At 43.6% G+C, this 27,147-nt stretch overlaps 1 protein-coding gene across 16 annotated transcripts in view; it reads left to right on the forward strand.

The window, feature by feature from the left end:
- The first annotated feature begins 2,905 nt into the window (after positions 1-2,905).
- LOC120953541 (serine/threonine-protein kinase mig-15) overlaps positions 2,906-27,147 on the forward strand; it is a 56,672-nt gene continuing 32,430 nt past the window's right edge. For 7 of the 16 annotated variants that reach the window (XM_049608065.1, XM_049608059.1, XM_040373595.2 and 4 more), the window contains exons 1-3: positions 2,920-3,092; positions 5,796-6,264; positions 21,362-21,427. In XM_049608065.1, coding sequence (XP_049464022.1) covers positions 6,196-6,264; positions 21,362-21,427 — 135 coding nt within the window. In that variant the 5' untranslated portion in view covers positions 2,920-3,092; positions 5,796-6,195. Of the gene's footprint in view, positions 3,152-4,609; positions 4,783-5,795; positions 6,265-21,361; positions 21,428-27,147 lie in introns of those variants that run through there. The other 9 variants (XM_040373581.2, XM_049608058.1, XM_049608060.1 and 6 more) reach the window with 6 other exon arrangements.

Raw genomic sequence — 27,147 nt, forward strand, 5'->3', positions numbered from 1 at the left:
CTAAACATGTTTACCATAAAACGAAACCACCCCCTCCCTCCCCCTTTTTATCAAGTGCCAATTCAATAGCAAACAAAACGTGGGAGGAAGTTTAATAACGGACTAGTGTTTGTTCATTTTTCACTTCAAATTCTCGCTGTTTCATTTCCCACTTTATCCTTTTCTGCAGTAAAATAAAGAAGAAGGTCAAAAATAGAGATGAGCGATGAAAAAAAGAACGAAACTATATTAAGAAGATAAGAAAAATGTAAAACTACTACTACCTGCTTTCAACTGGCGTGACACGTGTGAATGAAGAAAAGCAAAGGAAACGAAACTATATTAAACGAATCCAATTTACAGAACAGCTAATAGGTATATGATTTGAGTAAATAATAGTAAACAAGTTAATGGGAAAGGGAAACTAGAGACAAAAAATAAAGAAGATTGTAAGCTGTGAACAATTTAAATAATAGCTGAGAAGCTGAGTGGAACCGTATATGCAAATATTGTAAAACAAAACAGCGAATTGATAACGTAAAAAGCAAAGCAAGATGAAATGAGTTAATACTAATCCACAGCGCAAAAAAAAAACACACAAATACAAAATGAAGACACCACAGTATGATAGAACGAAATAGGGGGCCGTGTTGAAGAGCTGTAGTAAAGCAGAGCATCCAATTTATGATATATCCACAAAAAGTATTATAAGCAAACAGAAGAAAGCAGAGATGAACAACTAACGAGAGAAAGAGAGAGAGAGAGGGAGATAAAGAGAGCGACTAAAGGCGCTGTGAAAGACGAAACGTAAGCGACACTAGAGGAACTAACAAATTAATTCTAGCGAACTAGAACAGAAACCACACACAAAAAAAACCCCAGTGCAGTACCAACTATCTTGATCAAACCTTTAATCATTGCCCCAATGCCCCCTTAAAACGAATGACACATTTGGGGGCTATTGATTCCTAATGAAACTAGCAAAAGCAATCGAAATGAAAACTGATCGTGCGGAAAGAATTAAAAAAAAAACTGCCGACATCGTACCCAATTTTTAAGAAACCAATTTTGCCAGCAGCTGATCTTGTACCAGCAGCAGCCAGTTCCCGCGGTTTGGTTTGTGTGTCCCGTCGCGTTCCGTCGTCGTTGCAGCTTGTCGCGTGGACAGTTTGTTTGTACATATAATTAATGTCCGGGTAGTGTAGCGAATAACAATGCGTTGGAAATAGTGCTCGCCGTGCAGAACAGAAAGGAGCAACTTAGTCGAAAGAAACCGTATGAAAGTTAGTAGAAGCGGAAGTGGAAAAAAAATACCAGATTGCCCAGACCAGAACACGATCTGTGTGACGACGAGGATCACTAGAAAAGAGTGATCGCGGGGTACTTATGTGTTGATTTCAAACGATCGCTGACGACATCTCCTCAAAGTTGAAGCTAATGTGTTCACACCAGAAACACACAAACCAGGATTCCCATTCGGAAGGATCTTTAGCGACCTCGAGGGCGCTCTTGTTGGCGTTTATTTTTCCCTTCCTTGTAGGCTAGCGTACGAAAGAGAGAGAGAGAGAGAGTGATCTTTAACTAAAACGAAGCAACAACGCGATGGCGTTGAAAAACAAATCCCCAAAAAAAAAAACAACAACAACCTTTAACCTTAATGAGATAACTTATAGTATCGATAATGAAAAGAAAAAAAAAACACGCAGTAACTAAATACTACTAAAAACTACTAACGCTACATACGTTTTGTTTGAGAAAAAAAACTAATTACAGTAGTAGACACGATATATTTGTAATTCATTTAACAAAGCAAAGAAACAAACGGCAAAACACTTTATGCACGCTCACGTGAAGTACTGGCAACACGTTTTAGTTGAAAAATTACCCAAAATCTACTTAACAAAAGAAAAAGTGCTCTCCATGTGGGCGCTCTGTGATTGCACACACATATTTCCTGTCATTTGCTCGTGTTTGAACCTTGTGAGCTGTTACTGGCGTTTGTTTGTAAACCTATTATGGGGGGTTTTGTGTTGGAATTTATAATAGTCTTTTCAAAAGCTAAATTGACGCAAGGTGTTCAAAGAACCTAAATCATTTGCGTTGTTATAAAACAATTACCTCGTTTGCAGAACAAACGCTTTCCGGGCATGCACGAGAACGGTTTTGAATTGTATCGATTGCAATGAAACTTTGAGTTACCTTACCCGGTTTGTGGAAGAAAATGCGCTATCTCAATGAAAATAAAATGAAAATTGAAAATTATTCCTTGGAGTGTTTTCTTTTTTAAGTAAATGACTGTTCCTTTCGCTTTGATTTCGAACATACCAAAAGTCTTTCAACTGTCATTTTGAATAAAGTTCTTTTCAACTCGGGTGCTGGAAGCAGGTCGACATTGTCGACATTAGCAAGTTCTCTCAATTCATCGATTTGATAGAGCGCTGCTGTTCTCGAAATATTTTTAGAGCTTATTTGGCTTTTCCTTGAAGCAGCTTTTGTTTTAACTGCACTTAACATCATTACTATAGTGTATTTTTCATTGGAAATGGTGTTTTTCATTCGTTTTAATTTCGTCTTCGTCTACCTTGCTGTCATTTCAAGCTGGATTGAAATGATTTCGCATGGATCGGAACCATCGTTCCCGCCCAAGTAGCGCGTTGTGCTGTCAATAAAATATGGTTTTGTATTTTCCTTTTTAGCACAATAGAATTGTTAATAAAATGACTAGTTACACGTCATTAAAATCGAAAAGAAAAAATGAAATTAATGTTAATGTGCTTAATAACAAAAGCATGCATAATAGCAAGTATTTTTCGATGTTCAACTGCTGAAACGCTGATGCAAACTCAAACACATTTGCTATCTCTTTCCCACCCGTGTTTTGAGGCCCATCACTACACAGGCGAACAAATGTGGCAGGCCGTCGTCGTACCAGCAGCAGCAGCTCGAGCAAACTTGATCGACCAGCAGCCAGTCAGTGTGTGAGTGGTGCGTGAAGCAGATGCAGAAAAGTAAAGATGTCGTACTTCTCATGCGGCAGTGTAATATGAAGATGATGATAATGGAGTGCTGAGAAATTTCATCCAGATTTCGGCTCCGTTGTGCGTTTGCAAGTGGTGTGTAATCGCGCTCGACTAACCCATCTTAAGCTGCAATCCATTGTTCTCGCTTTACTGTACGTGCGTTGCGTGTGTGGTGGGTGTGGACGGGGCCGTGGTCGTTTGTGTGTCCGTGGTGTGCGAATAATCGACGTAGACAGAAAAAAGGATCCGATGTGTGGTTCACCCAACCCTCCACCTCTCCCCAAATTGCGTGCGTGCGTCCGTGTCTAATCGGCAAAACCGAGCGAAAATGTGTGCGTTTGTGTGAGGGAAGAAGAAGGAATTGGTGTTTGTCGGGTTTTCTGTGCGACAACGGCTAACTGTGTTCATAGTTTCGTGCAAAGCCTAAAGAAAACATCTTCGTCTATCAAGCCCTTCTCTGCTGCTCCCACTCTTCTCTCGACCGTTTTCTTCCCATCAATTGCGACCAGAGTCGGGCGGCCCCTGTCTGTGTGTGTGTGCGTGTGCATTTGTCAGCTTTTTGCTGCGTGAATTAAACGTTGAAGGAGCGAAATAAACCATTCCTTTCCGATGGATTCATGAAGATTGATGCAAAACCAAGAGTTTGCTGCCCATTTTACCCGAAAAAGGGTGCATTTAGCTCGCGAAAAAAGAGTCCAAAAATCGCTCCCTTTGCGCCCGCCTGTACGTGTAGTGGTGCGATCGGTGGGTGTTTGCTCGTGCGAACTGGTTCGAATAAAAACCCCTCGTGTATGCGACGGAGCAGGAACGGAGAGCGATAGAAGAGGAGATAGGCACTACTGACGCTAGAATAAAGAACACTAGAACGAACGGGGAGCGCGGGAAGCGCAAGAGCGAACGAGACAGAGCAGTTTTACCAATCAAAGTTAACCTGCTCACAGTTGAGTTGCGCTATCGGGCGACCGCACCAACACACACACACGCGCATGTAAAATGCTTTTTGGTGGTGTGTTTGTTCGTCGTCGCCCGTCAAGAAATTTAGTCATTTTTCGGTGCATTTTGTGTGTGTGTGTGCGCGCTGTAAATGGTGTGATTGTGCGTGCAATTAGGCATTGTTGGGATATGTTTGTGTAGTAATCATGTTTCGTTTGGCTGCTGGACAGCGCAAGCGGAATCTTCCCGTGTTTCCTTCTGTCACACACACACACACACACACTCACACACACTGACAGATTTTGCTGATGCTGTGTGTAGGAGAGACGGAGCGAATTTTGTTCTAATGGTGTGATAAAATTCTGCTAAGTATCATAAAATGCAGTTTTGTAAAGTGGAATAAATACATTTATTCTTTTCGCACTTTTTGTTTCATACATATACACACACAAACATGTGTTGATACCGCTACAGCACAGTGCTGTGTGTATTTCATCATCGCAAAAAAAAAATCGCTCATATTCCATCTCGCTGCCTTTGCCTTTGCTCTCTTTCTCCCTCTTTCGTGCACTCGCTCGTATGGTGTGGCTCGGTTACTCTCGCACGCCCTCACGCGCGCGCTCGCTCTCTCTCTCACTCTCACTCTCTCGCTCTCGCTCTTTCTAACGGGGTAATGTATGTTTTCGTCGTTCCGTGCCGTCAACGGTACGTTCATTATCGATTGAATAGCAGCGGACTCTGTTCACCGGCACCCAGGATTGCGTCTTCTAATTAAAGGCAGTTCCGGCTTCTGGGCGTTCTGTGTGGGCACAGGGCTTTGCCTGCCTGTGCTGCTTCTTTCCCGTGTTTGGTGACAATTTGTCGATTTAATTGTCTATTGTGTGTGTGTGTCTGTTTAGAAGCGTCTTGAAGATTCACCGACAAACAGGACACGTAGGGGATTTGTTCGTCTGAGATATGCGAGAACGGTGTAGTAGGCTGGGTGTGTGTGAATCGTTCGTTCTATTCTGAAAGTCGTCTGCAAAATGTAGAAAAAGGAGGAGAAGTGATGAATTGTCGAACTTTGTCGGAACTGGTGTACGAAAAATGATTTACGAGAAGCAGTAAAGAAAAATAAAATCCCACTTTAGTATACACGTTTGCGTACGTCGTGTGTATGAGAGTGTATGTGTGTGTGTGTGCTTCAAATGACAATTTCACTGTTCTAATGACCCACGGTGACGGGTTTGCAGTGAGTTGGGTGTGCTCTTTGGTAGCAAAAAATGAATTCAAATTAAATTGATGATCACAAATCGACTTGTGCAAGTGTTTCCATTCCCTAAGCATTCCAAGATGCATTTCGCTTCCGGCATTTTACTTCCGCAACAATCATTTGGCAGCTCACACACACATACATTTTCACTACCGCAAACTACGGGATGTAAGGGTGTGTTCCTCTGGTAGCGTACCTCAAGTGAACGGGGCCTCAAGGTAGTAGTACACGTGTGCGCCTGTGTGCGCGAGACACATGTACTAATCAATGTCCTTTTCCCCTATGTGTGTGTGTGTGTGTAGTGTACAAGGGCTAACCCGTAGCATTAGAGTGTGTACGTGTGTGTCTGTGCTGAAGTATTAGCTGCCACCGGGTGCTGCTGTTTGCGTGTGCGTGTTCGAAAGCCCAAGCAAAATCACAAATTTTGCAGTGTGGTAGAAGTGCGTGTAGTTGCAAAAAAAAAAAATTCGAAAATGTTTTTTTCTCTTTCTCAAGTACACGATTATTGTTTGTACACAAATAAACATTGACACATGGAGGTTTTTCTTTCCCCGAGAAATAGCGAATTAATCATAATTGTTATCATCTTCATCTTTTTTTTTGTTATCTAGTAAAGTGAAACAACAGTGCGTGTGTGAGTGTGAAATAAACAAAATCAAAAAGTGTGGAAACCCCCCCCCAACACCACCTTCCTGTGGAAAAGGGTGCGTGTGTGTGTTGTGTGCCGCGCGGCCTGACAAGCGGGCGCGCAAGCGAGAGAAGTAGGCTGCGTTTTTCCTTGTTTTCCTTTTCTGCTTGACAGACGCACAGCAACTTTGCTCCCCATTCATCCACCCGTCTCCCACTTTTGTGAACGGTGGGTGGAAGAGTGTGTGTGTGTGTGCGTGCGTGAGTGTATCCGTGGAAGTGTGTGAGTGCGTGTGTGTGTGAAAGAGACAGCCCCGATTGCAGGCGGGGTTGTGCGACGGCTGTGGTGGTGGTGGTGCTGCTGCTGCTGTGGTAAACGTCAAAATGGCGCACCAAATGCTCGCTCCGTCCGTGAACTGTTCACTGGATGATATCGATCTGAACGCACTGAAGGTAAGTGAAGGAAAGAGAGAAAGAGAAGGATGAAGGAAGCAAAGGAAGGTAGAAGTGCATGTTAGTGCACTTCGGGGTGCGGAGTGATGCATCATTGCCTTCTCCCCCCGAAGGGGCAAGTAGGGAACGGAAAGCGGCTCTCTAGGTTGGTCGGCGCAACATTAAAATCACATCAAAACGTGTCTACGTGTGTGTGTGAGTGTGTGGGGGGTTGTTTTGGGTTGATACTTCACCCCCACACTCCCCCCATTTTAAGGTGTGGTTGTTGTTCCCGTCTGTCAAAAAAAAAAAACGGCAGGAAGAAAGGGAAGCTCTTCTCCCATCTCTTCTAGTTTCTTTCTGTTTTTTTTGCTGCTTTTCGAGTGCAAGTGAAGTTGCGGCGCTGTCAGATGGTGACAGTTCATGCTTTTTGTTTTCTTTCTGGGTTTATTCCCTTTTCCTTTCCGTTTGCTAGTAATGCTATTTTGCCTAGAGATTAGCCGGCCTAAGTAGCTATGTATCTTTATGAGAGCAAAAAAGGTTGGTTTTTATTTTTAGTCTTAGCTTCAAACCGTAAATACCACATTTAGTTGTATTTTTACGCATGGAGCTAATACCGGAAGTGCCCCCGTGGACTGTATTATTAGAGCAAAGCTCTGATTTGATTTGGTTTAAATATTCGTTCATTTGTGTGTGTGTTAAAGTCAAACGGTGTCCAATCGACAACGTCCCAGAACACGGTCCGAATGTGGAACCGGAACCGGAAATGTCCGGCGTTATTTAATGACCTTGAACTCCAGTTCCCGGTGTTGCTCGGCCGCGGGGCTGTTTGGTTGTGTTCCGTCCTGTTGAACACTGTTTTGTTGTTGTTGTTGTTGTTGCTTTAGTCTCTCTTTTAGTTTCGGTTTCAACGCGTGTGAATAGCAGACGTTCTGTGTTGTTGCGATGGTTGTTTTGCCAGAACCATGACGTCATCAGCTCTGACAATATTACGTTTAGATATTTAAATTGCATCTTTATTAAATGTAATGAATTTAATGAAAGTGTTCATTTGCCATTGCTTAATATTATCGTTATTCCATGAACAGTAATTAAACTTTAGATTTTAATTATCTTAATTTTTACTAGAACATTTCAAAATTCTCTTGTTCTTCAAATTGCCATCCACTGCATAAGGATTATCAACAAATGAACTCAAAACCAAAAAAATCAAAGCTCACACCATCCCTTGCCTGACAAATGCCATACGGTCTCTCCCTCGATGAACGGCACTCTACCGCCCAAAGTAAAGCAAATGAAAGCCCAACAATCATGATTCTCTTTCGGCGTGTGGCTCTTTGTCTTCCCCAAAACACCGAGACATTGCTTCGTTCAATTTGTTCCGGTTTATTTGTTCGCCTTTCCTGCACAAACAACTCCCAACCAACCAGCGGAGTAGCATCAAGCGTGCGTTGCACATGCCCCAGCATAAGTCCTTGTTGCCCCGGTCCAATCCTTTGTTACATATGCTGCACCATCCCATCCTTCTTATGTTGGAGGATACAATGAAAATAAGGAAAGGATAAAATGTCTACCGTATGTGTTTTATTTATGGCCACGATTGCGGAACGGGACGGGCAGTAGCAGAAAAGAAAAGACAGCTTAAGCCGGGTTTGAAGAAGTAGCGAGGAGACACGCAAAAGGAAACATACAAATCCTCGGAAATCATTTGTGGCGAGAAAGAACTGCAATAGAAGGCAAACAACATCCAAAAAAACATTGTCATCAAAGTCGGCGGATAGTGGAGGATGGATTGAGGGTTTTATAAAACCAACAGAAGCCAAAGAGAGAGAGAGAGAGGAAGAAAAAAACGCACCGAAACACAGTTGAAGCGTGGTGTGTGCCTTGCGCAAGCGTGTATGTCACACGCGCATCAACAGCTGGCGGTGGCTTGTGTGTCGATGGCCAATGGTGTGTTGGTCAAGGGGGGGGGGGGGGGGGGGGGGGGGGGGCGGGGGATCTGCCGCACCGCACCGTGCGTTCTGTGACACGAGCCCGGCACAAGCACAAGGAAGATGAATTTATGCTTTCCGATGTGTTTTTTTTATTCCTTTCTGCGTTAGCCTCGTGTCGTTGCTGTTGTGAAGTTTATTTATGCTACAACGAATAATTCATGCGACGTGGGATCCATTGCGGTGTGTGTTGGTACGGCTGTATTAAGACTCATAAAAATTGGGGTTGTTTTTAAAATGCTGAAGGATTGCACGAATTGTCTCCCGTCAGGAGGATATTTTGTATCTGTCATGTCATCCTTAAATTAGAGGGCTGAACCATCTGTCGGAATGCTGACCGAGCATTGGCATCCGCTTTTAAACACTGTCTTGCTGTTTTGGGATTTATTGATCATGCTTGTAACGAGTCGATTGTGCTGATTTAATATATTTATCAGTAACACATCACAAGAACATATAACGTCTCAGATTCATGACTTAGTTTTCGCAAAAAAAAAGGCAAAATGGCTCCAGTTGAGATTGTAATGACGTCACATGATATCAAAAACTTTTATTGTTGATAGAAAGCTTCTTATAAATATTATTTTTTTATTGTGCATTTGTCTAAGAAATGTTCGTACCAAATTCTACAACATGGTAGCTAAAGTTGGAGCTAAAAGGGCAAAGTTTTACTAGGAATGTTTACATGAAAAAAATCCTAATTCTGTCGTCATTGTTTCTGTAAAGGCTGTAACGTTTTTGTCTGAATGTAACGACTATTTGAGTGTGTGATATCATGTACCGTAATTCTGCCGTTCAAGATGATTCAGTCATATACGATTGTGATGATATCTTCTGACGTAATCGGTTTGTTGTACGTTAAGATTACGAAAAATGTTGCAAACCTTTTTTACAGTGAATTCCCCTTAACTTTATCGATCACTGGTACTATTTCCCCCCAATAAACTGATTTTATTTGCTCCATGTGTGTGTGTGTTCGCTTTTTTTCCTGTCGATTTATTTACCGCACAAGGCCGAGCGACAGAAGAGAAGAGCATGACAGAGAGAGAGAGAGAGAGAGAGCGATAGATAACAACAACTGGTAGAGAAAAACAAGGTAGAAAGCGGAAAATTTCCCACCGGAAATGAGATCATGCGCGCTCGCGGCGCACGCGCCATCATTACGAGCCTCCCTTGAGCACACACTCGTTGGCTGAGCCTTCTGCACAAATCCGGAACGCAGCCAAAAACCGGCGCAGAGCCACAAGCCACATCGGCCACCGAGAGAAAAGCGAAAAAAAAAACCCCCCTGAGAAGCTCACACTACTTGCACGCATTTTCTGCTTATCGGCTGTGTGTTGTGCCGCAGCCTGAAAGAGGAAAGCGTTAGCAGCAGCAGCGGTCTTTGCGCAGACCGATTTTCCCGATCGGTGTTTTCTACCTAACCTTTTTTTTTACTTCTTCTCATATTTCTACCATTAAAATGATCCACCGGGGGGGGGGGGGGGGGGGGGGGGGGAGCTCCGTTTTTTTTTGCAACTCTGTGTGTGAAACTCAGGTAGCTAATTATTATGAAACTATTTCAAAAAACAGCGGCAGCGCACGGAATATCTGCCCCCGTCGAAATGTGCCCAGTTCCCTCTGACCCCTATGTGTGGCCGTGTTTGTGTGAATATTTCAGATAGCAAACACAAGCAAGTCTCTCTCTCTCTCGTTGGGGTTCGTTTTTCCCAAGAGTTGAATCAACTCTTGGGTCGTGTGGTTGGAAAAAAAATGACGGAAAACTCGCCGCGCTTTTCCGTTTCCCGAGGTGACTGCTTTTCGTGGCTGCTGCTGCTGTCAAAGAGGGGTAGAGATAAGATAGTCGTCGCCGTCGTCGTTTAAATGCTGCTTTTCTTTAGCGCTGAGCAAACTTTCCCACCGGGCAGCGATCTCCCATTCCGCTTCAATGTACCCCCAGAAAGTTATGCCCTGTCGGTTGGGAGATTCCGAAACCGAACGGATGGACAGTTTCGTCACACGTTCCCAGGGTCGCTGAGAAGCGGGTGGAATCGATTAATAGAGCTGTGCATTAAAGACGGGTGGAAGACGCGCACTAGAAGAAGAAAAAAAAAACCCAAAAAAGTGTACTTTTGCTTTTTAGTTTCTTTTCGTCGTTCTTTTTAGTTTAATGAGCCAAAAGGTGGAGAGATTGTTTAACGAATGCGAATATTTTTAATAACATTTTTTCTGTTCCGTTGTTTGACGTTTTTTTTTTATCCACGATAACGATGGCATAATTGTTTGAGGAGACAGACGACGACCCATCGGTGTCGTTGTTGGCTTTCCAAAACAATTCGGCTTGATTTGTCATCGCGACGAGGCAGCAGCAGCTACTTATAAGAAGGAGACATGTTTGCTTTGTAATGTTAGTAAATATTATTCCCTGGTCCGCGGGAGGAGGGGGGGCTTTTTCCCACTGTGCGAATCAATTAATGTGCGAAAGATTAATTAATGTCGCAGAATGAAGATGTAACAATATTTTCGCCCTCAAAATTCCTGACTTTTTCAGGTGCTTGTTTGCTCATTACTTCCTCCCCCGGAACAACCTTAATGATTTACAGTATTTTTATTATTATTTCGCTTAATGATAATGTTTTCAAATGGCGATGGCAACGATGACAGATTTAAAACTCTCTCTCTTGCCACACATTGGTGCAATTTATTGGCCTGGCTTTCATCCGCCTGTCAAAACAATCCCCGTTGCGCTTTGTATGATTTGGCCCGCTTGGTCGTCCATTGCTTCGCTTTTCCCTTCATTTGTCAGACCACAATTAACATACACACGAGCAGACACACACACAAACAACTCTGTCCCTGTTACAACAGAACCTGCCTTTGATTAGGCAACAGAGGAAGACGATATTCTGACTCATTTCTAATGCTAATTGGTGGTGCTTTTGATGAGAGCGGCGTTCTAAGGCAGCAAGACGCGCGCCACTTCAATTGATCGAATTATGATTCTACCCAAATGGAGAGTGGCAAGTGGCGGGATGAATCACAAGCAGGCAGAACCAGAGTGGGACCAGCACCTCAACCAACAACAGCATTTGTTGTGAGCATTGAGAGAAGGGCCTAAGTGGTTCGGGGCTGCCGATGCTGCTGGACCCTAGATCTGTGTTTCTTGCGGGTCAACAGCGACGAGCAGATCGTGTGCTGCTTGAAGCGATTTAAACCGTTTTACTTGCTTTAATGTGTGCTTTCTCTCACTTATTTAAACAAACACAGCCCCAAGCGATTGAGCCAAGGTCCCCTGCGGTCTAGCTCGATCCGCGCGGGGATCGCTCGCTGCAGCGCCGCGGAACTAATTTTAACCATGACGCGCGTATGGCCGCGCTCGCGTATGTGACATGAGCTTAGCCAGCCAGCCGCTGTGTGGGGTGGTGGTCTTTTGCTTTATTGTTGTGGACGCAAAATACAGGCGCAAAAGAGGCGCATGTGAAAAACGGGACGACAAACCGACTCCTCCAACCCTTACCCGGTAGGAAATTAGCGACAAGTGTCGTCGAATGCTTTCGGGCCTGTAAACTGCTGCTGTGTTTGATCGTTTGATCTGTCCTGTTCGTTCGTGTTCATCATGTTTTCATTTGATTATTTGCTAATCGTATTTTAACTATCGTATTATGTTTGTCCTTTTTGAAAAATTCGTCTCTTTTTATGCATTTTAAACGCTTCTTTAATTTGTTTCTCTATTTTTGCTTTTCACTTCTCTTAATATTGGTTGTCGTTTTTGAAGAATGTGCTTATTAATATCTGTTTATTTGTTAGTCAATGGGGCCCTTCACGGTTTCTAGTCAGTTTTTTGTATAGAGTTTGACAGTTGGAGGCTGAAATCATGTAAACACTCCATACAAAACCACACAAAAAAACTAGCCTGCAATTTTCAGTCTAGATGATTCTAGCCTCATAGCTAGAATTAGATTCGAGTACCTGCTCGAAAAATGGCAAAACAAGCCCAAGTGTCATTTGCTCAAAATTGTTTTCCCGTATCTGCTCGATTAGTACTCGATACGCCTGAAATTGTAGATTTGTTTGTGATCGAGTGAGTTGAAAGCGCTAAGATTTGGTGAGTTCGTTAATTAGACTTTCTACTATAGATTAACGTATCGAACTCATTTTACATTCGTAGCTTTGATTTTTTTTAATTAAAAACAAAAACAAATTTGGTGTGATGTTATTTTATAAATAATCGATATTATATATGTATAAAATGGCTACATAACCAACTATAACGATAGGAAACATCATTTCCGAGCGAATCTAAAAGAAAACAACGAAAAAGCCGCATCACAGTTGATTTTAAAGGCCTTTTTCTAAATTCCCTTAAACTGATGCAGTTTAAGGGAAGTTTAAGGCTTCAGTTTAAGGGAATTTGCTCGAATTCCCGATTATTCGTGCTCGAAAATGTCAATTGGGAAGTTTAAGGCTCCAGTTTAAGGGAATTTGCTCGAATTCCCGATTATTCGTGCTCGAAAATGTCAATTGGGAGGTTGTGTTTCAATTCATCCCAAGGTGCATTAAAGAGATCAGGTGATGGAATCCAGAATCAAAGTGTATGTAGTCCAGGTGGCCTTATAGCATGTTTTTTTTTATAACCAAATTTGAATATCACTTTTAGGCAGGATGGGTGAAAACTTTTGTTTTCACTCTTAAAATTTTCATCAACACTCTTAAAATCTTCATTCGGAAAAAGAAGCGATACAAATCAGCCTTCTAAATTCATACACCTTGGGATAAGCCCACCTGTATATTATACCCACTTAGATAGCTGCTCGAAAACTGCTATACAATGCAAACAGCTGACAGGCTGAAAAGTCAGCTTAAAACAGAAAGGACCCTAATATTAGTTTTTGTAGTTTTATGCTAGTTTTATCTTTTTTATAAAGCTTATTTGTTTTTTTTTATCATTTATTGAATAGCTGATAATTTTAAAACGAGTAGCACATTCTTTGATTTTTGTCATAATATTGTGTTTAGACCCAGTTGGAAACTGTTGTGTCACTTGAGCCGGTCGCTAGTGGACTGTGCAGAATTATTATATCACACGCTTCAAGTAAACCTCTCCACTATCCATTCGTTATCCGCTTTAATGCGATCGTGAGCAAAACAGGGCCAACAAAACACACCTCACTGCTGCTGCCTCGCGTTCCGTGCCTTTTCGCAATGTGTGTGTCTGTGTTTATATTGATCCTACTTGGTGTGGCAGATTACGTGTCGCGTGTGCCCATCTCGAAGACAATTTACGATTAAGAAGTGTGTGTGTGTGTGTGTGTGTGTGTGTGTGTGTGTGTGTGTGTGTGTGTGTGTGTGTGTGTGTGTGTGAACGGACAATTGCGAGCGGAAACCAAATCCCATCGAAACTATCGAATTGCAGTAAACAAGTGAATAAATAAATAGGGTTAAGGTTTCATAACAATGCCCCTGCACACTTGCAGTGAGTGTTTTTTTTTTGTTTTTGGAGAGAAGGATGGTCGGGAGGGTTAGCTAAGTAGCTTAACGTTTTCTATTGCTTTACGATTCGAAGCAGCGAGCGCGTAGGTTTATGCTTTTATGAATCTCCTAACCTACATGCGGTTGAAGGAGTTGGTGTTGATTTTGTTGATTTTTTTTATACAAGTTTAGATAATTTTGCACACATTGTGGTTTGGTTTTACTTCGAAAGTTGTGTATCATTTATACCCAACCCAGGTATCATTTTTAAACGTTGTTTGTTGCAAACATCAGGCCAAGAACTAGAACTCTAGCTCATATTTATCTAGCTCTTGAAGCGCGTAGTTCAACACGAAACAAACTAGAAAGAAATAACAAATTTAGAACGACTCTCTCACCCTTTTTCAAACTTCTATCAGCAAAAGAAACCCACCTTTCTTTGTGTTACACCTCTAGCTCTTATCGGGCAGCAAGAAGCATTAAAAAATCGCTCCGACATTCAAGCACACCAACAGAAGAATGCTCAATCTCGGCTTCTTTTCCCCACGCCACGATTAAGTGGTGATGCCAACGGTGTGTCAGAGAGCGTGGCAGACAGTAAAGAGTGTGGGGGGGGGGGGGGGGGGTAAAGGCCGGATGCGCTCATACTTCTCGATACCGCGCCACCACCCCGATCGGGCACGGGTTGTTGCGCCATTTATCATCCAAGGTCGATCGGGCTCCGCGTTTGTTCGCGTTTTTGTTCTGGGTTGGGTTTGGATGTGTTTTTACGGTTCTTTTTTTTCCCTCCCCATCGGGTCTGAATCAAGCATTGATAGAGGTGGCCGCCCCACCACCACCAGGTCGCGCGCTCAACTCATCCGCACGGTCATCCGCGGCGGCTGGGTTTGTTTGTTTCTCCGTTTTTGGGGCGCATCGAAGGGTGATTACCTTGTTGCTGCATTGCTGTGTTTTGTTGTTTTGCAACGTCCTTGCACCCGAGCAGCACACCCGCGTTTGTTTCTGTGGTGTTATGAAGTTCATGCACTTCACACTCTGTGTCCGGTGCCTATCGAGGGAGGGGGGGAGAGGGGGGAAGAACCTTCGCAAAAATGGGGTGGAAAAACGATCAACGCGCGTTTTTGAACGAACTTTTTGCGACGTGCGACACATTTTTGCTCTATCTGTTTTCGGTGCGTGGCTCTGAACCCTTGGGTGGAAAATGGATGAAACACGTACAGCACTGTTTAAAATATCAACTGCCTCGAACCTCGGTTGATGCCACAGCTGTGTGTGAGTGTGTGCGAAAGGATTTGTTTACTGTTTGAAAACGTTTAATAATGGGCAACACCACCATTGACGGTAGAAAAAGAGCCCAATCTCTCAGCTTGCCCAAAAAGGGTTTTACAAGGCCAAACACCCATACCTTTTGTCTAATCGTTCACGTTCTTTCGATTTGTCTGCGTTGACTAATTGTTGTGTCTTTAAGTGTGTCTTTGGGTGTAGTGTGTTTGGTGCAGCAGCGATTGATAAACGAAACGTTTAATTTGAACAGCACTGACCAGGCAAAACCTCTTGACATTGTGACACAAAGCCTATTGAGAAACCAATTCAGCAGTTGTCATGTACTTCTGGAATAAGAATTCATTCATATTTTGAGGACTTATTGACATAAATAGTGTCTCTTGATGGTAACATTTGTCTCCTTGATTATGAATCTAGCCTGTTAACAATGAATTATTACAGGAACAACTAAGAATGGTTCTAATTCATTTTGAGTTGGATCAGACTTTATAAAATCCCGATTCATGTCTTGGGATGACACACTGTAAGATATTAGCTCAACATTACGAATTCAAAAGTCATCTAGTACAACGTTATCGATGTCATTTAGCTTGCTTTTGTTTTCCACTTATCCGCAGTGAGTCATACGCGAATGATGTAACGCGCTATTTGTAGGATACGTGATAAACGGAAGCAAATCACGGCTAATAAGCGTACGCGTTTGCTTCCTTCCTACCCCACTGAACTATTTATACACACGCACCTTTGATGACAATAGGCTATACTGTGTTTTTTTTTTCTTCTAATGGCCTGTGACTCTGGCGGCACATTTTGTTTGTTACAAGCAGCGGAAACATGGCACGACACGCGAGCATTCTTGTGACCTGCTAAAGCCTTAATGCTCTTCCTAGAACACTCGTGCGCGCGCTCCCGCTCGCCACAACACACACAATATGACCATTTGTTTCCTTTCCCTCTAATCTGGTCGCGTTTGCTTAGATATACCGCGTCGTCACTTTTGATCGAGTGTATCATGCGTAGTTAGAGTTAAACAAACTGGCGTGGCGTGTGTGTTGTGACGGCGGGGGAAAAACTGCATTCACATGCTCATTCTCTATCGGTTGGTTTAGAGAAGGCAAACGCTAAAGTGTGTTCCGTACACTGCCCCAGTCCTCCCGCTTGAGATAAGACACATATATACCCCTCACGACCGATAATGCCGAAGGGGGGAGGGGGAGCAACTGTGAAGTGTGTGGAGAAGTGAATTGATAAGCGAGGAAACAAAAAAAAAACCTTCTGTTTTTCTCTTACGCGCCCGGCCGTGTGTGGGAAGAAACGTGAGGACGGCCCTAAACTTGAAACTGTGTGCACGTTGTTGGTTCAGTTTTGATGATGCTCTTAATGCCTTTTTTATTATGAGTTCCGAATAATTCACTCGGATTTTTGTATTTCGCAAGAAGCTGCTTTTGAAGTTACAAATTTGTTTGAGGATTATTCTTGAAAAAATGTACTACGGCTTCTTCTTTTTTTATGCATATTACTCTTATTTTGTTATTTTTGTTATTTATTTATTAAAATTCAACGGACCGCAAGTGGCCCACTTGAAGCGAATTCATTTACATTCATTCATTATAACATAGTCACATTACGGTCATTCATTTGTCACGCTTAGTCTTAAGTAACATAATTAACATGTAAAAGGTCGCACGACACGAATACTATACAACAATGCGGTGCGCGACATGTCAGGTTGATGACGATCACAAATGACATTAAACTCACGGCACATACGAATAAACGGATCAGAGGAGCCAAAGCGAGTGCGGCGTTCCTCCACGTCAAGTAGCGATCTAGCGATCTTTATTTTCAACAATTATTAATTGCTATACAAACAGGATAACGGATTCAAACTGTAATTAAATAACTCCCTGTACTGTGCATTGACTCATCGATTCCTTTTCCCAGTGCGCTAATTGAACCTCTCTGACATTCGTTGCGCTCTGACATTCGGAATGCAACTGCCAAAAACATCTCCGACTTGGAATAACGACAAATAAATCCCCTTATGCGTTACAGAGAGCTGCTGATTCATGTTGTGCACAGCGTCTTTGACTTCAGAAGAGCTGATCTTTGGACCTGTTTGGCGTGTGCAGCGTGTCGTGCATATGAGTCTTAAACAAACAAAATCAAAAACAAATATCTTCAGCAAACACACACATTCCACCCAAGTGGCGTTGTGTTGAATCATCGGGGTTTTGAAAGAAAGCCCGCTTTATAATCCCCGAATGCTGCTTTAGCGCCTCATTCGATGAGGTGAAAATTGAACTTCCTTTGATGACTTCCACTTTGTTCCCGTTAGCGCACGGCGCAATGAAACTCGGAAGAGAGGAGGGCCGATGTTGTTGTTAACGCTCGGAGAGAGACTAAGTGATAGTTTATGATGTCATTTCCATCTTTATCTTAGAAGCCGGTAGCCCCCTTTAATCCGTGCGCACGTCCGTCTGTCGGCGAAGGGCACGACGCGCGCCGATGCACACACACACAAACACATTTGTATCGATTTGAAGTGGAGTTGGCCTGGTCTGTGCCCCTCTTTGTAAAATCCCTTCGCTGGTTCCCGCTGGTTGTGAGGGCATAAATATGCTGGTTGCCGCATATTCGGGTGCATTGTGGGCTCTTCTTCCCTTTCGGGGTTAATTATTGATTTATTGGACAGTGATAAGATTATAATTGTAGCGGCTCAACACTTTGCCGCGCCCTTTTCTCTTTCACTCTCTTGTTTTTGGGGCCGTTCTGTGATAGTTTGGGCCAGCGGCTTTTGAATATTTTAATCCAGCGTGGTGTGTGCCCACTTGGCTTTAATAGGGCATCGATTTTGTTCGATATTGCTGACGAGTTGATTAACACTGGGAGTAGCAGTAGGGAGACTCCCTCCCTTTTTTTCTCTTGGGAGAGATGATGCTATGTTGGGAAATTTAATTAGGCATTAACTTGTCAATTCAGCCAATTGGTTGGTTAATATTTGATAATAGAAAGACATTATTATTGCCATATGCAGACAGGCTTTTACATTTTAATTCGATATATGTGTATGGTTATGTGACATCTTTCAGTCATAGTTTGGATTTATCTCCAATTCCAATGCTCTAAAGCCCATCCACCATTCCGCTTTGTTTGGCGTAAGCCTATTTAATAAGATCACATTAATTGTATAATGCAAATGACTCGTGATGCAGGCAACTGACCAACCCAAGATAGACAGAAAGTAAGCAAACGACAATGGCGGATGCCGCCGCCGCTCTCGACCTCCAAAAAGTGACTGGCTCGAATCGGCCAACCTGTACGTACCGGGGCGTCCCTTATTGAGCTTCTTACCTTTGTGGGATGCGATCCGATCCTTCGAACGGCAGTAACAATCTCACCCGCCAAATGTGACACCGATCGCATAATTTGTACTCGATCGGCCGTCAGTGGCTACAAACAGCAAATCCTGCCAGAGAGAGGTCATCTGTTCTTTTTTTCCGCCTCGTCGGGGATTGCATCATAATGGCGCAGGGTGTAAGTCAACCATTTCACCTTGACACCTTCGGGTCGTTTGGACAAACAGAGACCGCGTGCTTGGCTGCACCCTGCTCTGGACATTGAAAAAAAAAAACAATTCATGCCAATCCTCTCCGATGTTTCGGTGGAGGAATGCGTGGCTTGAAAACAATACAAATACACCACTATGCAGCTGCGCAGCAAAAGGTTGGGGTGTGTGGGATGTGATCGAAGGTGGATTATTTGTTCTTTTGTGGCAATAATTGATTGCGCCTCCGACACAAAACGAAAAAAAACACCACTTTCGATTGTGTTCTCAGCAATGCAATGGAACTCCACCAAACGAGTGCGTAAGGTGATCACATACCTGTGCTGTTGTGGAGACTGTGCCGTGCGTTGTGTGTGTGTGGATATTTGGTCCCGATTAGGAAACAATCTCTCCTTGACCAGCAGCAGCGCACCTCAATGAGGGGGACAACAACAGTTGAGGGTCGTCGGTGTGACTATTTTAGATTTCGAGCAATTGACGTCGTGTGTCGTGTGTCGTGAATGATGCTTCTTCCACAGGTTGGATCGAAGTGGTGGGCACTACTAATTGGTGTGTGGATCAGATGTGTATGGTCAATTACCTTCATCAGTGCAGCGCGCTAGGAAGTTGGATTTTCGGGGACTTCTTGTTTGGACAAGGCCGGTACGGTGTTCCGGCCATGTTCCAAGAGATCCCAAGGACAGTTGGGAGAGTGTAAAAGGAAATTAAATCGTTTTATTGACAGGAGACAGTAACCTGCTTGTGTCTATTTTAATTATGAGGTGTGTTCTACACTTCCCGGTAATAAAACTCATTGTGAATTTTAATCTTGGGCATTTGCATGAAAGGTGTGTAACTGAAGATAGGTAGTGTAATATTATTTTTATTCGAGATGTTTCGGCCTTTTGACTCTTATGAACAGTTCATAAGTTACTGTCCTCGTTCTTCTGAGAGTACCTTATCAATATTACCTTGATATTGATGTACTAAATAGTACCATCTTTTATCCTTTCAAATCGGACATTTCCATTAACAAACAATTAATTTACACTTATTCCACCAGTAATTGGATATCTGAAAGTAAATCATTCTATTGGGTGTAGTTTTTAACAAGCTCTTATGTAACATGTATCTAAAACTGTTATCCACTCTCCAAGAACTCTCATAAGTTATAAGTATTTTAGTATTCCAATACAAATTTACTTTTATGCGGATATTCTGATATATTCGTAAAGCCGGAATCTCTGGAACTCTGGAACTCAATGGTATGTCTAGATAATCTTCTGTAAAGATGTACAGGTAACCTCGGTCATACCTCGAAATATCATTTGATGAGTTTTGATGATCTTTTAACACAAGAATCATGTACATTTCTTCCAAAGTGTATCAAAGATTTCAGATTTTTAAGACACAATGGTAAAAATGTCAATGTCAACTTACATATCACAATTATCCCTCAAAATCCCTCGGTTTGTAGCTCTCTAAGTTTTGGATTGAAAAGATTTCGCTTTTGCTTCCACTCCAAGACCAACACAGTCAAAACCATGAATTCCCAACAGTAGTGCGGTGCGTAATGAATCACGAGTTTTGCAGGAGATATCCGTACTTCGCTGAGGCATGATGTGTATGGGTTTGTGTGTTTGACTACGGTTTCGCTTAAAACTAGGTCTTATCAATTTGCGCCACTCGCCTTTCCGTCGATAGTTTTCTGCGCAACCACCGCCACCGCAGCAGTGTGTGTGTGTGTGTGTGTGTGTGTGTGTGTGTGTGTGTGTTGATTGAAAACTCAAACTTCACAACCGTTCCACCGTTACCCTCGCTCCCTCTATCTCTATCTATCGCTGGAAACCGTTCCATGTGTGTGTGTAGAGGAGCGTTCATTCACGCGTTGAGGAGTTTGAGTTTGAGGAAAATTTGATTTTTCGCCGTAACACCACACACCAACCAAAACCTCCAACGGTAGCAAACGGCACAATTTCGCTGCTGCACCGTTTCCATCATCGTGCTCTCGCTCCGACGGGGCCAATGCTTCGATCTAGGTTAGCTAAACATTATTAGCCGGCCAGCAGAACACGGCCAAAGTTTCCCCCGCGCAAACAACCGTAAGGAACACTGTAACCTTCCCTCTCTCCAGTAGTGTAGTGTGATTTAGGTGTGTTGTGTAGTGTCTGTGGCAGCGTTAGTTGATATTAGTTTTTCGCTCCCCATCTATATGTACAAACCCTCCCTGCTCTTCCCTTTGCCTCACACGAGAGCGCGTTTTACATCGATAAAACCGCAACGTTCGATTTCCTGTGCCACAGCTTCACCATCTCTCCGTGTGTGTGTGTGTGTGTGTGTGTGTGTGTGTGTGTGCTTTCCTTTCCAAACTCTGCAAAGTGCATCTGTGCACATGGAGGGAAATTGATGGAATTGTAGCCAGAGGAAAATCTTATGAAAATATCCACACACATCCATTCTCGCTGTTTCCCCAGTTTGTTCCATCTTGATCCCAGGGCTTGTACATTCCAGGCGAAGGTGTTGCAAAAGTTGCAAATGGTCAATCCACCATCATCACCATCTTCTCCTCCTGGCTCCGATTCTCGATGCAGTTACCGTTGTTTGCCAAAGCACTTAAAATCGAATCCCTTTCCATTTGCCTGCCCCTGTCTGTCGCTCTCTCGCTCTGATAGTAGTAACCCGCGGGGATTTGGAAAGGAAATTGCGGTGTAAATTGCATTCTCCGCTAACCTATTTGGGCCGATAAAAGTTGCGAAAGACACGATGGAGGGGGAGTTACGTTGGGTGCATTACCGTGTGGAAAATGTGGTTTACTGATATTTTGCTCTCTTTCTCCCTCTCTTTACAGGATCCTGCTGGAATCTTTGAGCTGATCGAAGTCGTCGGAAATGGAACATACGGACAAGTGTACAAGGTACGTGGTGGTGTGGTTGGTAGAAGTGTCGCGGTTGCGATGCAAATATGCTGAAAACTTTCAAAACTTGTCTAATGCTGCATCGAAACTAAAATCCAAAAACCATTCCAAACACGGGGAAGCGGTTGGGAAGGGCTATTTTCGGTACACATTTGTTTGAAAAATGAAAACCCAGCACCACCGTCCGTTCCACGCGTTCGCAATCTAATAAACCGGCGCAGTAGTTTGCCAGTTGGTAGCGTTACGATTATTTACAAACATCTCCCACCCATCCCAATTACAAGATCACATTTGGAGCGCCTTTCAAAAGGGGTAGGAGCGGTCGAGTGGGATTGTAGAAAAAAAAGAACGGGAGGAGCTGCCCATTAAGATGTTACGGCGCGGAGATCATTTGTTTAGATTGTGAGTAAGTAGGCTTATTGCTGGTGAAGTTTACGGCGGCTGCGGTCGACCCGGAACGGGACAACAGCGTCAGCGACAAACGTCTTTGTTGGCTGTTGCTGCTGCTGTCTTGTATCCATCCGTGGGTCCATCCCGTGGTGTGGTGTATAGCAGCAGCACACGTTGCAGTAGCTCCTCCGCAACACACGCACTCACGGTATGTGGTGTGCAGCAGCACACGTGAAAAGTGCGTTCGATGTTGCGCTAAATATAAATTCCGGCTTTTGGGGCCTGTGTGTGTGTGTGTGTGTGATGCTCTTATTCCTCCTTCTTTAGGTTTGAGCGAGAGGGAAGGTAACTCCAGCTCGGTAAAGGATGATTCTTAGTGATCTTTCCGTTAGCATGATCATATTTCAGCGCTGCATGTATGCTGTGTTGTATGGAGCTATAGCAATGGATCGTTTTTCGTAAGAGGATAAATTTTCCTCCAAATAACAACAGCAGCAGTAACAGTAGCGAATGGGGCCGCAGTATGTAAGAATAGATCAAAATGAAATGATCAATGGATGAACTGATGAACTCTCGACAAACGGTAGAGGCTTCTCTTGTGCGTCTATTGCTCACTGCGCTTCACATTTACTTTGAAAATGCACCCTTTTGGCTTCTTCCGTACTCTAGTACAAGGTACAGCGAAGGAACATCACTGCTGACTGGCTAACGCTCTCTTAGCTGCTTTGGCTGGCTGTGAGTGTGTTTTGTGCAATTCCACCGTGCATCTGATTGCTGCACCGTGACTCATCGATGTTTGTCTGTGCGTTTCTCCGGAGGGTTTTATTATGCTAGAAGCGTTTGTCGATGATTCACTAGCATTTCTATTCCCCTGCTCTATGTGTGGAGGCGATGTTTTGCAATGGTGCGGCTGTGGGGAAAGCTGGGTTTGTTGACTTGACTTCTGCGGCGACCTTTGCTGTGTGAATTGATGCTGCAAACAACCTGATCTTGTGATCGTGAATGTAGAATAACCTCAGCTAATATTTGTTGCTTTCTGAGTATATATATTTTTTAAATTCTTTTACTTGGTTGGGTGCTGTGTGATGAATCAATTTGTTTGGCAAGTATATATTCATCATACGTCTCGAGAGCCTGTATAGGCCTGCATGTCCGCGTAGGACATTACGCCAATTAGAAGAGATTCATCATAAAGCATAGGATGGACAGTCAGTGATCTAATGATTAAAAAATTGGATGTTAAAGGTCCGGTCGTGGATAGTTTACTACTACCCGGAAGAAAATTAGGCTCAAAAAGAGAAAAAGGTTCATGTGCTAAACCTTTCAAATAATTTACATCAAGCCTACATTAGCCGTTTGATGCATATCGAACATTGGAGAGTTGGAGGCTGTTGAAATTCATAATGGCAAGCACATTTTGTTTGAACAGTTCATGCCTAGCGTGATCTTTAAGTTTTGTGCGGGCTTTTGCAAATTCTGATGGATGGCAAAAGTATTAAAAAAAAGCAATTTACTTACAAAAATAGAATCGCTATTAAAAGGAATACAATCATCGTCGACTTAAAAGGTTGAATTTGATTATTTTAAACAGCGTTATGCTAATTTAAACATTTTTAATCTTATATAATGCTCGTGAATGTCGAATACTTCGTTCTAAACAATGACACCTGCTATCTTTTCAGTTTGAAATTAAACGTTTGTGTTTTATGCGCTTAGTCGCAGCAATAAACAGAAACTGAAAAGCAAATCAGCAAATTCAGTTTGACGTGACGACGATTTTGAATAGAATGTTGACATCATTTGCGCTGTCATACGTCAAACTACATGCAAAAAAGGTGGACGAAATCGTAAAAGGTGCCAATGTTTATCTACTTCGTGAAAATGGTTAGAGCCGCGTTATCTAATCGGTGGCTAGTAGATGAGTGGTTCGATACGAAGTTGCGGTGATGCATCATTATCTTCAACATGTTATCATAGCTAGTGTTTATTTTCTTTATTTTGGTATCACTGCAAACGCTGGAACTACTGGATTTTGCAATGAGTCAATTAGAATTGCTATAAATCCTGTACTTTTTATAGCAAAGGCAACAATTTAAGACAAACCAGAAGAACATTTTTGAACATTAGGAATGGCCTTTGGCTCGTTGTATTTTTCATAAGCTTCTTTTTTTTAATATGTTTTCGTATTTGTTTTGGATTTGATGCTCACTCCCCAAAGACCACCTTTACGAACACACTAGTCCGTCCATTCACTGACGTTGCATTGCTGTCCAATCGTCATTATTCCCAGCGACTCAGAAGCTGTGAGAAGCAACAGCAGCAACAACAAAAAAAACGTCATCGTCCTCTTGGTTTTCGTCGTCACCGCCAGATCACAACAACTAAAACCCTTCCACCTGACCCTCCCTTCAGCAACTGAACGCGGGTGTGTTGACCACGACCATGCGAAGGGCGCAACAGAGACGGCAAGATAATGCTCCCGCTCGAAGGAACGAAAAAGCAGCCACAACCGCTGTGGTGTGCTATCTCTTCTGTGGGTTGTGGGGACCTTCGATGCTTATGCGCGAGCCCAACAAAACCATGTACCGACCGATCCGGGGGTGACGTGCATGGATGTGTGTTTGTGTGTGTGTGTGTCGCGGAGGTGAAGCAGGGGCGGCTGTAGGGTGGCTCAACGAGCGTGTGATTGCGCTCTTCGACGGCGGGATCTCCCGTGCAAGAACCTCGGGACAATGAACTTCCAACGCCGGTTGGATGTGTCTCGGTTGCCGCGACTCCAACACTTTTTGACCGTCCGATCCCGACAGCCGCACGATGTGAGATGTGGCTACGATGACGTGGTGTGGGAGTAGGAGTAGGGAGAGATGGAGCAGAGATGCCAACGCAATCATCCAGAGCTAGCCAGAATAGTCAACCAGCCAGCCAGCCAACGCTCTTTGCTCTGCTGCTCCTTTGCGCTACTGTTGCGTGTTGGAGTTGTTGGATCACTCTGTTCCTCGCTCCCCGACCCACAGCCCCGAACCTTGAAGGCGGCGGGTTCTGTACCACCGGTTCCCAGGTCCCGCTCGGGGTTTCGAGCAAACGGCCTATCGCACTTCGCTCTATGCTACTCCGCTACTTCGAGCTGGAAAAACGAGTTCTTCTCTTCCAGCGTTGGTTGCTTGCTGTGGTGTACGTTGTGGGTACGTTTCGTTGTTGTGTGTCGTCATCGTCGTCGGCTTAGAGGGCGACTGGCCGGGCTTTTAGTGTTCTGGTCTTCTCTCGCTCTCGGGCCGAAGTTCTCCGCAGACGTCTATTTTTGTGCACGTACTTTTTTACGATAATTACCGTATCGATAATTTACCTTTTTATGATCTGGAAGAGCGAGAGAAGACCGACCCGCGCGCGCAGAGTTCGCAAAATGCAATAAAAATGTCGACGGAAATATGTGGCCCCAAAGTGTGTTTGTGTGTGCCCCGGGGGGGAAGATACGTACGTACGTGTTTGTTTTTCCCGCTCCACCAGGAAGTGGAGTTTTTGGGATCGTTGTGGTATAGAGACTGTTGCTGAAACAAATGGATTGTTTAGAGCAGGGAGGGAATATATTTAACGACGAATTGTTTTGACAGATTTCTATTTTGATGAGCTTACCAATAAGGGATAATAACCTCCAGGGGAGCTTATTATTTAGCAATTACGTTTTTCCACAATAATCGTTTGTTGTTTTTTTTACATTTTTGTTTCTCTCCAAAACTGATTTTTTTATGTTTGCGACCCTTTATCGTCTTCAAAATGTAAAAGATGTGTACATATTATAATATATTAACACATTGCCCGGTACAGCACATTAATAATGTCGACGGCGTAACGGCGGTTTGTGTTTAAAATGCTTTTCTAATGACCACCTCCGACACATCTACTGCCCGGGCAAAGACCCGAGGTCACGGCAAAGCAAAGTGGTGGTGGGTAGCAGGAGGACCACCGGCACCCAAAACCGAACGAACAGGAGGTCAGCTGCGCTTTATTTTCTTCGGCCCAAAAATGGAACGCTTCTTACGATCATGCTCCTTCACTACTCCCGTCCGTACGTGTTCACCCGTACAGAAACCAGTTACGCCTTTGGCACTTGGATGGCAAGCATTTTGGGCGCATTTATTTCGTGGATTATTCCCGCGTGAAGGAAGCATCGCGAGAGATGGAGCACGCAGACGCCCTCATCTCACCCTGAAGAAGTAGCAAGAGAAGCATGGATGAACCAAGGTAGTTCTTCGGGGTGGCAGCAACCTGTGTCCCTTAATGCGCCGACGAGTCTTCATCCCATTGCGTTCGGATCGTTGAAGTCTCTTGGCTACGGGAAACTATCCAGAGGGGGAGATGCGAAACGACGGAGATCACATATGCATCCAAAAGCATCTCTAGGCAAAGTGGAAATGTTGTGGCGCCGCCACCGACCGCAACGGTACCACGGGGATCTCCTCCGGTAAATGGCTGCGTTCCTTAGCCTTAGGTTTTGCGGTGAACCATTAGACCTGGATTAAAGGGAGAGAGAGAGAGAGTAAGGGGCAAGAATGTGGGAGATGGCAGAGTTCTTCTGTCATCGTGCAGGAAAATAGACGCATTCTTCTTCTCCCTCTGGGAGGACCGGTTTTCTTCCGTGGCGGTGGTGGTGGCGAAACTTATAATAAATGCATCCGCCGTCCGGGGGCCAATCGGTCAAATGAATCAGCAATGAACACAACAGGACCGGAGGCTAGATAGATATCCAGGCTGCGCAGCAAAGAAAACACGTAAAACCAGTGTTTTGACCTCATCGGATTGTCATTATGATGTTCCATGCTGCTACAGGGCTTAGACAACTCATCAGTCTTTCAGTGTCGAAAGTCTGAAAGGTTGATTGGGGCAGAGATCGTTGGGAGGGGGGGGGGGGAAAGACGAGAACTAAGCAGAAATAAAGATGTCTTGTTGTTTGACCTTCATTCTGTGGCTTTGAAAGCTTCTTCGGGCGCTTTCTTGGGTTTGATTTTTGACACGCTCTCCAAGGTCCAAGAACCGTTTTTATGATGAGCCTTCCCCAACCGGGTTCTCGTTTGTTCAGGTAGTGCCTTGACATGACAAATTAATTTGGGTTTTCTGTTGTGGAAATTTGGGGCACAGTGACAAGGTTTGGTTATTAAAGTAGCATGAAGGGAGCTACGAAAGCTATAAAATTGTAACACCATTGTTAAGGTGTAATCATTGTGTGACAAACTAAATTGGATCTGTTTTGAAATGTATTTATGAAAAAATGGTCTCACTTCACAACACAAAGACACAAACCAAACCAAGAGAGCATGCACATTAAAATGCACATC

This window comes from Anopheles coluzzii, chromosome 2 (assembly GCF_943734685.1).
Source record: "Anopheles coluzzii chromosome 2, AcolN3, whole genome shotgun sequence".
Taxonomy (NCBI): Eukaryota; Metazoa; Arthropoda; class Insecta; order Diptera; family Culicidae; genus Anopheles; species Anopheles coluzzii.